The 11,160-nt window shown below is 40.5% G+C and overlaps 1 protein-coding gene across 1 annotated transcript; it reads right to left on the bottom strand.

The window, feature by feature from the left end:
- Positions 1-7,106: 7,106 nt before the first annotated feature.
- LOC118744460 (COP9 signalosome complex subunit 5) lies at positions 7,107-8,573 on the bottom strand. Its single transcript, XM_036477492.1, has 2 exons — positions 7,610-8,573; positions 7,107-7,539 (listed from the first exon to the last, which is right to left on the bottom strand). Exons 1-2 carry the CDS (start codon positions 8,463-8,465, stop codon positions 7,394-7,396), a joined length of 1,002 nt encoding a protein of 333 aa, XP_036333385.1. The 5' UTR covers positions 8,466-8,573; the 3' UTR covers positions 7,107-7,393.
- Between the last annotated feature and the right edge of the window lie 2,587 nt (positions 8,574-11,160).

Raw genomic sequence — 11,160 nt, 5'->3', positions numbered from 1 at the left:
TTAAACAAGAAATTAGAAATACAAAGACCGTTCAACATTTTCTCCTTAGACTACCTAAGAATATAAACAATTTTTTTCCGTCAAAATAGTCTTATTGCCTTTCAAGATATTCTTCAGCATGATTTTTTCACTTTTGCATACGCCAATTGGTGAAACATTTTTTTCCGAAATGAAGTCGGTACCTCACAAACATGGTTTTTGAACGCTTCAGCAACTTCTTAAGGCGATGATAATCTTTGTGCAGAAGTTTATCCTTGATGTACGGGAACATAAAACAAACCATTAGGTGCCAAATCAAGACTACGTCGGTTGACCCATCAATTCAATGTATTGAGTGTTTTAAAAATCATTTCCTTGACGATGTGTGACAGCTCGCATTGTCTTGATGTGAGACCATTTGTAGTTTTTCGTATTTTTCATCCATTCGTCCAAAATTCTTGCGGTGCATCACCCAGAATTAACTGTTCTACGTTGCTAAATTTATTAGGTACATTTTCAAATAAAATAGTGTCAAATCAATAAAAAATCTTTCTTCTCGCTCTTACTACTTCACCTGGTAGCTGCATAGATAGCAGGATCATGGTCAAAAGGAGTCCCGGGTCCGATCTAGTTCTACACTAATGGATCCAAGCTACATAGATAGCAGGATAGATGGATAAGTATACGCTGAACAACTAGCGCTGGAGTGGTCCTTCTGCATCCAAGATCATTACAGTGCCTTTCACGTCATATAGTGGTGACAAAAAATATAATTTATATCTACTAAGCCAATCAAAAATTTTGGCTTTGACCAGCTATAGCTCAGCCAATCACTACAAGTTGTATGTCGTTGGAAGAGTATTTTAATTGTCTTTCGAACAAGATACTGCTTGAGTTGATCGCACTTAACAGTATAGCAATATCAATTTTTGAATGAAGTAATGCCAAAAAAAAATTACCGTCATCTTACAAACCGCCCCATACAAAGGAGATCCATACTAATTCTCCCCTATACGTATGGTCACCATTCGTTGCGATTTTGGCGGGAGAGTACCGATTTTGAGAAAATTGTTCCGCTAAATATTTTTTAAAAGTCGGGACGTATAAGTTTCCCGATTTTCATATTTGTACCGATTAAGTCCTGATGTTCAGTGATTTATTTATTATTTTAATATGAGTCTCCTGTACTCTCGGCAAAAACAATTTTTCGTACGAACGTGGCAACACATTCGTTATCACAAAGGACATAGAATATAAGGGAGCCATAAACATAGCCTGCATCCTTTTTTACTATCTGATCTGATCTTTGGTTAGGTTTTATTCTGTCAAACAAGTGCTCTTGCACTTTGGAGTGCAATGGGGTATAGTCGTTATGCTGGATATGCAGTTACTGTTGCACGACTATACTCAATCCCGACTCTTGCGTTCTCGTTGCGCACCCTGAGTAACGTGAGCAACCCATGTGTGAGATGCAGTAACCAATCCGAGTGGAGCCTGGGGTCACGGCAGAAAGAGAGGGAGCTTTAGTGGTGCCACTCCGATTTATTCGGTTTAAGGGCTCACTAAAGTTGCAGCGTCTGTTCACCAGTAGGTGCGGCTGCAAGCGGGTGTCTGCTTGGAGCAAGCGGCTCGATACATAAACGTGTATTTGGTTGCGAAACCACCCCCGTCCCAGCAATGAGTTGTGCGCTGGGTTTGGGACCCGCCACGTAAAAACCACTTCCAGTGAAGAAGCAAGGCAAAGCCCCGGATGAGACCCCCCCTTATGATGACGACCACGGCAAACGTTTAAAGGATTACGATTTGAGGGTATGCACCTGGAATATCCGGACCCTTAATGGGGAAGGTGCCTCTGCCCGGCTGGTTGATGTCCTCGTAAGAACAAAAGCTGACATCACCGCCATCCAAGAAATGCATTGTACGGGGCAAGGCAAGCAATGTTTGGGGCCTTGCGACGTCTACTACAGCTGCCATGTAAAGGAACGCAAATTCGGAATTGGATTTGTGGTGGGAGAGAGACACCGTCGCCGAGTAGTGTCGTTCACCCCGGTGGACGAGCGTCTAGCCACAATCCGTACCAAAGCGAGATTCTTCAATATCTCGCTCATCTGCGCTCATGACCCGACGGAAGAGAAGGATGAGGCATCCAAGGACCTCTTCTATGATCGCTTGGAGCGCACGTACGAGCGCTGCCCCCGTCATGATATCAAAATCGTGCTTGGCGACTTCAATGCCAGGGTGAGCAAGGAAGGGATCTTTGGAACCACCGTCCGAAAATTCAGCCTCCACGACGAAACGTCCGACAACGGATTGAGGCTGATCGACTTCGCCGGGGCACGAAACATGGTAGTATGCAGTACTAGGTTCAAGCATAAAAAGCGTACTGCAGGGTATGATCTGTCAAAGTTCAAATTTTTACGTGATTCTGACCATTCATGTACTTCTTCAAATCGTTATATCTCGGGCTCTACTCATCGTAGAGACCTCCTCTCAACGTCGTTTTGAAGATAAAGAAACGGGTTAAAGTTAACTTAGCTTCCTCATCGATGTCGGTCTCCTTGGCGTGGGGATGAGGCTTAAGTGGTGACATTGGGGCCTTTAGGGGCTTCTATATCAGCATGAACTAAGAGGGAGGCTCCGCATGAGAACCTGCGTAAGATACGAGCTTACACAGTTTCCTATGTGGAGATTCTCGTACAGACGATTACTCCTGCCCTCCTTTTTTCTCCTATCCCAACAACCTTACTCCTCCCCACTAATCCAGTTGGGAGACTCGGCTCAATCGGATGCTGAGAGTATTTGGGGGGCTCCTCTGCCGAGCGTCCGTCTTCAGTCTCGAGAGGCTGTTCGGTGGGGTCGATGTCCGCGGTGAGAGCGCGGAACTAGCGCTCATGGAGGATATTCTGGAGAATGAAGATTCTGCAGATTAACCTCCAACATTCCAAGGCGGCGTCCGTCAATCTTTTGCTCCACCTTGAGCAAGGTGGGGCTGATATGGTTCTGATACAGGAGCCATGGCTGAGCAGTAATGGTATCTCTGGAATCAGAACAAGGAACCACAAGCTGATAGCGGCGAACAACGTAGGTAGAACTAGGGTCTGTATGCTTATCAGAGGTGAACTAAAAGCTTTTATTTTGCATAATTTGAGCAATGAGGATGTGGTTACAATTAGGCTGGAACGAGAGGCTAGAGAACTCTGGCTCATATCCGCCTACATGCCGCACGATGACGAGGTGGAGCCACCTCCAATGCTGCTGAGGAGCGCTCTAGCGGAAGCTAAGCGACGAAAAGCTGGCGTGATCTTGACGTCCAATGCGAACTCGAGGCACTCAGTTTGGGGCAGCTCGGATACAAACTTGCGAGGTGAGTCACTTTTTGAGTTTATTCTAAGTGAAAACTTACATATTTGTAACAGGGGGAATTCCCCTACGTTTATAACTTGAACTCACACTGGCTTCATCTGAGACAGCACCTCTGATCTCGGATTGGAGGGTTCTGAGCGAACACTCTTTTTCGGATCATAGGTATACTCAATTCTCTTTGGACGAAACGCGTCCACATAGCAAGCCCTTCAGGGCGATCAATTCGTTCGAACCCTTCAAATCCGCAGGACCTGATGGCATCATACCTGCGCAGCTGCAAAAGGCGGCGGAGGTATCGTGCCGTTGGTTGGCCCCAATCTACGCGAGCTGCGTTAGATACGGATACATTCCCAGCGGTTGGAGGGTCGTCAAGGTGGGGTGTTCATCCCGAAGGCCGGAAGGAGCTCTCATGTTGCCCCCAATTACTTTAGGCCAATCAGTCTTTCGTCGTTTCTGCTGCAGACGTTGGAGAGGCTGGTTGATATGCACATGAGGAGCATGATTCCTCGGGATCGCCTGTCTAGAGCTCAGCAACTTACTGCTTACTGTAACGGACGGTCAGTCGATACTGCTCTGCATACAATTGTGAGGTGTATAGAGGAAGCCTTCACTCACAAGGACTTTGCCGTAGGAGCCTTCCTCGATATCGAGGCGGCTTTGAATAATCAGGGCTATCACGGAATCCATCGTAGAAAATCTACGAATTCAAATGCCCGCTACGAATACGAAAAAATTGCTATCACTGAATCCGAGTGAGCTCGAAAATATCGTTGCCAGCTTCGAATGCTGATTCAAAATCAGTTAGTGCAAAGGAAACAACAGACATTTATGTATGTCATTTTGCTCACGCTGCCCAATCAGGCGCAATGGTCGAGCGTGCAAAGCTCTAGACTGCCAATTGAGAGAGCGGAGTTCGAGTCGTGGGGCAGTGGAGATTTTTTTCTTTTTTTATTTAATTTTGGTTTATTTTTTTAATAAATATTTTTTTTTTAGTTTATTTTTAGCTTCGATTTTATTATTTTAAATAGAAAATTTTTTTATTTGAATAAATTTTTATGATATTAAAGTAATTAGGTTTATTTCCTAATAAATTGTTGCTAAACTATTATTTCCTCGATTCATGCAAAATATTAATTCATTAAATAGCGTCTGCAAAAGAACCCTCGCTTAAATAATGAAATACACGCAAAGCAACAACACAAACACGGCTATTTATCCGAGTTCAGCCGGGTCGGTTAAAACATACGCGACCTGTAGTGCGATTCCCATTTTTTCTAACGACCGATAAGGCCAAAACACAATAGCGCAGTGGCAGTGGCAGTGACAGTTTTTAAAATCAGCTGTTACTGCTAATATTGGCAGTCAATGCCGCAGCAAACACAATACGGCGTTGTCAGTGACTGCTTTTTTTGACATTCCCTTTTGTTTGTTTACATTTTTGTTGTTGCCTTTTAGGCTTCAGTGACATCAACAGATGTTGGCTGCGTTTCATTTATGTCAAATTCAGCATGCGAAGTTTGCTGCGATGAAGGCAGTGGCAGTGAATTTAGAATTTGGGCTAAACTGAGCAGTACTGCTAGCTGCCACTGCTGTATTGTGAGTCGCTTCATTGGACACCACACTTTCTAAAAAAGAGCTGATTTCGAAAAACTGCCGCTGCCACTGCCACTGCGTTATTGTATTTTGGGCTATATTCGTTATTGATAATGAACGACGTTTGTAGCTTGCAGTAGCGAATAGGCTATTCTCAAAAACACACTTAACGACAGAATTCGTTAGACATGTCGATAAAGGAGTTTACGAGGATAGTCGTTAATTACAAAGACAAATATGGCAATATTGATGTTTGGCAGTCAATATTTAAAAGAAACATTTGGGGTGTTCACAGTTCGTTCCAAATTGTGTCTGAAAATGTAGACGACTACATTTTGAGACATCTTTAGCATCAAACTGTGAGCACCCCTTTCTAGCACTCGTCGCAAAATCGTCTCAAAACTTTGCTGGTGTTGCCAGACATTTCTTCCTTGCGTGCATTTTTTATATGTCGCCTTTCGATTTTGTTTCTGAAAAATTGTAATTTTTTAACTTAATTACCAATTCGTAATATTTGTTATTTCTTTTCCTTGATTTGTTTCTTTTCATCAGAAATTGCGCTCAAATTAAATGCAAATACCGAAAACGTGCCCAATAAATAAAAAAAATGTTATTAGTATTGCCATAATGCAACCCTGCTGCGAGGTTGCAAAATGTAGACGCGTAAAAAACATACCTTTGAGTGTGACAAAATGTAGACTGCGTCGTTTTCCAATTTTGTATGGGAAACAACAACACCACAGATTTTACGGTTAGAAAACGTCTTAAAATGTAGACGTCTACATTTTGAGACACTATTTGGAACGAACTGTGAACACCCCAATTTTATTGTTGCGCGTATTATTTTTGTCGAGATTGTTGTTTGTGAATACAATATGAAAAAAAAACAGAAGCGCAAAAGCTACTACGGAGCAGTACCATAGGATGCTGGACTTTTTATTTTGCAATAAGGGCCTCGTGCAAGGCGAATTTAATAAGGTGGTGTTAGCCGTATATAAGTAAAAAATTCCACTAACAAATTATACGCACAATTACAGTATGAATTACAACAAACACATCATTTTGACGTTATACTTTCCACGTCTAAAAATTCAGCTGTGGCTCTAGTTTTCGACGTAACAGTAAATGAAAATTTGTTAAAATTTTTAAGTTTTTTTAATAACTCCGACAAAGTCCGTTAAAGTCATTTTATTAAACTTTGTCACGTGACTATTTTTTAAAATAATCTTCATTATAAAAATCAGTCATGTTAAAAATTTTATTAAAACAACACAAAAACTGAGTTATTTACAAACAAGTTAAAATTGAAGCAAATGTTCAAGTGTCGTTATCTCGAACACTGGAGCAAATCTGACAAAACGGGGGGAGCCATTGAACTTAGAATGCCCCAATTAAGTGAGATCAACTATCAAAAACTTTGCCAAAGTTTTCAACTTGCACAGTGTAATAAATAAAATGAATAATAATAATAAGCACATCTATATGTGATAAATGTTTATTTATTAGCTATTTTTTATTATAATAGTTTGCTTACCGATGAATTTTGCCTAATTTTTCTCAATAAAAACTTAAACCAATTTTATCGTTAGGCTTTTCAACGACAAAATATTCGTAGCTAGGCTATCTACAAATTTCGTTAGACAACTGTCAAAGCTATCGACAATATTCGCTAAAAGTGTTCTTGAGAATTGCAGTTAACGAAACTTGTCGGAATCGTTAGCTAACGATGCGAATATTGTCGTTAAGAAAAATGGGAATCGCACTACTGAAGAGTAGTGTTGTTAAGTGAAAAAACTGCTCTATTGTGAATTATTAGTGGGAAAGCAGAGAACGTATATTTATTTACAGATTTACGTTCTCTGATAATAACAGATGAAAATTCGTTCGATTAGCAATTTCGACCACAGTCGAAGATCAAATGCAATTCATAATAGGGGCCATAGTTTCGTTGGATAAAACGTTTCAAATGACCTTCAAATTAAGTGGGTTTTAAATTTTTTTAATTTCTTGACCTGAAAACAGCGTGCAGTGAACTTTTAAAAAAGTTTCTAACACATATTTTTGCTGATCTTGCGTCAAGGAATCCATTTCCTTGGTCGCAGTAAGCGGAAAACGCATTAAAATTTTATTGTTAAGAGTTTAAGTAGCCGCCACAATAACAACGCAGAACAAACGATAATTCAGTTTTTATTTTTGCGGAAATGGTACAATACATAAATTTTTTTTTTGATATATGTGAATCGGTTATTTACTAAGGGGTCGACTTTTTCCCGATATGCAAATTTGATGCAGTTCAACAGAGTTCCTTTACACGAACCTAACTGCATCAAAATTGTCATATGGAAAAAATGGCGACTTATTCCTTTTGGTAATTAACTGATGCATGTATAAATTATTCATAGTTTATTAAAAATATGAAGAATAACGTTTATCGCTATTTTGCTCGTTGGGTTTGAATTTATTTACCCAGTCCTACTCTATTGAATAGCTTGTCTTTTGCAATTTGCGCCATAAGACCATGAATTAGTTCAATGGATGCCCGACTACAGTCACGCGTAGCTTTTGAAAGTTTATCCTCTGTACGTTTCTCGCTTCCTTCAGCACCTTAGAAAACAAAAGATAGGAATAAATACAAGTCCATTAAAACTCTTTTTTTTTAATATTTTCCGCCTACCTGAAACCACAAATGGTCCTCGCACTAAACTTGACTCACTCTGCTCGAGCTTCTCTGACAAATCGAATATTTGGCCTGTGGTATATTCTGTATTGGTCAGTAAGCCAGAACTGCCTAGTGTGTTTACCCAATATTTGTTCCACAAAGAATCCAATAACTTTCGGTCGAGTGCAGATTTGAAATAAGTTACCTCAAGCGGATAATATTGTTTACAATGTACGCCGAAATCATCAATCTTGTTTAAAGGTATAGTCTGATACTCAGAAGGTTCTTCATTCGGTGGCTTATAACCCTTGGGATAGGTTCGAAATGCACCTAAACATACTTTTCCTGCTGACACTGTGCGTACTGGATCCACAACTATTGCAACAAATGGTTCCTGATAGTTTTGATTAAGCATTTGTGTTGATACATCTATGCCGGACAACCAACAGCCATAGCCGGGATGACTGTGATACCATCCGATAGCATTTTCCAATCGCCCCACCTCCTTAGCTGCCTCAATATAAGCAGACATGTACTCGTAGGCTTGCGACTGCGCGTTCACACGCGTCTCGGTACCCTCTACGGGCAATGCGAAAGCGTCCATTACAATCATAGTGTTATCCTCAACTTTACCAAGCAGCAGACCCATAATCTCGAGAGTTCCACCTGAACGTGCATGCATTACCATCTTAAGCAATGACAATGCAGATATTTTGATATCCTTAAAATAATGAGGATCCTTTTCCCACGGCTTGGCGTCGAGAATCTGTCGCTGTTGTTCAGCATCATAGCGGAAAATTTCATCGCATGCCGGCAGTGTCTTCACATTGTTCTCCAGCTCCCAAGTTTTGCGCGAGGCTTCAGCATCCATATTTAACTGCTTTAATTTATTGTAAAATAACAAATGACTACTTTTGCAAAAATGTTACAACTCCTACTCGTAAACAAGTCGTCAAACGAACTATCTGAAGAATCAGCTGTAGAGGTGCAAAAAAGATCGATTCTGACAGAGATACATCGATTTTTTTAATTTTTGGCGCAACATCGATGCTATGGGGCGAATTCGATTAAAACCGAAGAAAGTGCCCAAGGCGTATTTAACAAGGTGGTGTTGGCCGTATATAAGTAAAAAATTACACTAACAAATTATACGCTGATGTCCATACTGTCATTGGTATGAGTTACAACAAACACATCATTTTGACGTAATGGCCTCCACGGCGAAAAACTCAGCTGTCGCCCCAACACCACCTTGTTTAATACACCTTGAAAGTGCCTTTGCTAGTTGTAAAAGTGACGGTGAGTAGGAGTGTTGCCGTTTTAATCCATATACTTCAAAATTGATACGTGTTTATTTGTGCAAATTTTCGGAAGATACTTTATTTTTTGCTCATGTATGTTTAAAGAGCTGACTGCATTAATTTTTATTTTACTTTACTTGTCTCATAAATAGCTCTGCGGCTGCAGCGCGTATATTTTCAGATTTAAAATTGATCCAGTATGAAAAGAGAAATCAAGACCGATAGAATACAAGGATGCTGATTGATGTGAAATTCGGGAGAGTAACGTGAATATGACGTCATCGCAGATTTGCCGGTGGAGAGAGCTGAGCGAGATCTATCAGTAAGTATATGTTTTGCATATGTATATGTATATGCACATCACGATTGGGAGAATACAAAGGTTGCGCCGATCTCGGACCGCTATTCCTCTCTTAACGAATTTGACAGAATCGTTGTTTGCATGACGTCACACTGGTGCAACTTGTTTACATTTTCCTTGCAACATTTTTTCTTCTTCTTCCATTCTTGCTCACGTTTTGGCATTTCGCTCTCGCAATTGCACCAGTGTGACGTCACACAAAAGTTATTCTCAAAAATCCTCTCTGATAGGCGCAATCTTGTATTCTATCATTCTTGTATGCACATCACACACGATTGAGAGAAACAGAGGTTCCGCCAATCACGGTACCGCTATTCCTCTCTCAGTGAATTTGACAGAATCGTTTGTATGACGTCACACCTGTGCAACTTGTTTACGTTCTCCTTGCAACATTTTTTCTTCTTCCATTTTTGCTCGCACACGTTTTGGCATTTCTCTTACGCAATTGCACCAGTGTGACGTCACACAAAAAAATTCTCACTAATCCTCTCTGATAGGCGCAATCTTGTATTCTATCATTCTTGCATCACACAAGCAATACACAAAATCTCCTATGACGTCATATTTCTGTCAAAATTTTCAGAAGAGAGTTAGCGGTATCACAATCAGCGCCACCTTCTGTATTCGTTTCACCATGAAGAGAAATAGAATTTCAATACAAACTGTTCAGAATATGATAGGGCGTATTCATAGTAAATGGAATGGAATAACACAAACGGCAATAACGCAAATTTGTGTTGTTTCCCAATTGAATGTTGGGAAAGCTAAACTGTTGGAAAAAAGCAAAACTCAGATTTTAGTAATATTTCACATTTAAAAGTAAATAAAGCAAATTTTGCGTTACTGCTAACGGGGAGGGGGAGGGGGAGGGGCGGGTGAAATAACACAAACGGTAATAACGCGAATTTGTATTATTTCCCAATTGAATGTGAAATAACACAAATTTGCTTTATTTCATTTCTCGTTGAGCAATAACACCAACTTTTAAACTTAACGATTGAGTAATAAAGTAAAAAAGTGCACATATGTGCTTAGTCACCCAGATACATTTGAAAAAAAGTAGTACATGAACAAGTTAAATGGACGGATTAGTATGTATACAAATTTGAAAGTGCCCGGCGTAGCGGCGTTCCGCGTTCGCGCGCCGCCCCGCGTCACACCACGGCACGCCGCGCCACGTTCGACGTCGAACCTCCTGAATTGCCTACTCAGTCCGAAGTAGCACTTGTTGGCAAGAGTGATTCTGCGTTGGATTTCCATGCTGACATTATTATTGGTGTTAATGCTGGTTCCCAAGTAAACGAAATTCTCTACTTTCTCGAAATTGTAACTGTCAACAGTGACGTGGGCGCCAACGCGCGAATGTGCTGACTGTGTGTTTAATGACAGGCGATACTTCGTCTTGTCCGAGTTTACCACCAGTCCCATTCGCTTTGCTTCCTTAAGCCCTGTATGCAGCTCTCAAGAAAACGGTCAAGAAAAAATTGCCATTATTTCGCGTGTGAGTCCAAGGAATTTTGACATTTTTGATACCTCACAGCCTGTTGCCTCACTCTTTCCTCAAGAAATAATGGAACGGGCATATATTTCTGTTGCAAACCTGGGTTGCCTTGTGTTCTTTTTTCACAAAAAACTTTAGAAAACCGTAGTAGAAAGCGTACTAAATTTCTGAAGAACTGCGTACTGCCTTAAGGAAATTTGACTCAAGAAAAATTTCTTAGCCATTTCTTGTACGTCATTTTATATGGAGTTTTTGCTTTTCTTAAGAGCTGGATACTAAGCTTTAAGGAAATTTGACTCAAGAAAATTTCTTAGCCATTTCTTGTGCGTCATTTTATATGGAGTTTTCGCTTTTCTTGAGAGCTGCATACAGGCCTTTATCCAAATTGGAAAAGGCAGAACTG

Source organism: Rhagoletis pomonella, unplaced genomic scaffold, assembly GCF_013731165.1.
Source record: "Rhagoletis pomonella isolate Grant_MI unplaced genomic scaffold, Rhpom_1.0 Rhpom_scaffold_00001, whole genome shotgun sequence".
Taxonomy (NCBI): domain Eukaryota; kingdom Metazoa; phylum Arthropoda; class Insecta; order Diptera; family Tephritidae; genus Rhagoletis; species Rhagoletis pomonella.
The sequence above is the reverse complement of the archived record's forward strand: the minus strand, read 5'-3'. Positions and strand labels throughout refer to the sequence as shown.

What these genes read in the sequence shown, in the direction of transcription:
- LOC118744460 (XM_036477492.1), bottom strand. Translation starts at nt 8,465, where the DNA reads ATGGATGCTGAAGCCTCGCGCAAAACTTGGGAGCTGGAGAACAATGTG. An exon ending in AGGACCATTTGTGGTTTCAG is followed by an intron (nt 7,540 to 7,609) that starts GTAGGCGGAAAA and finishes TTGTTTTCTAAG; the next exon opens with GTGCTGAAGGAAGCGAGAAA.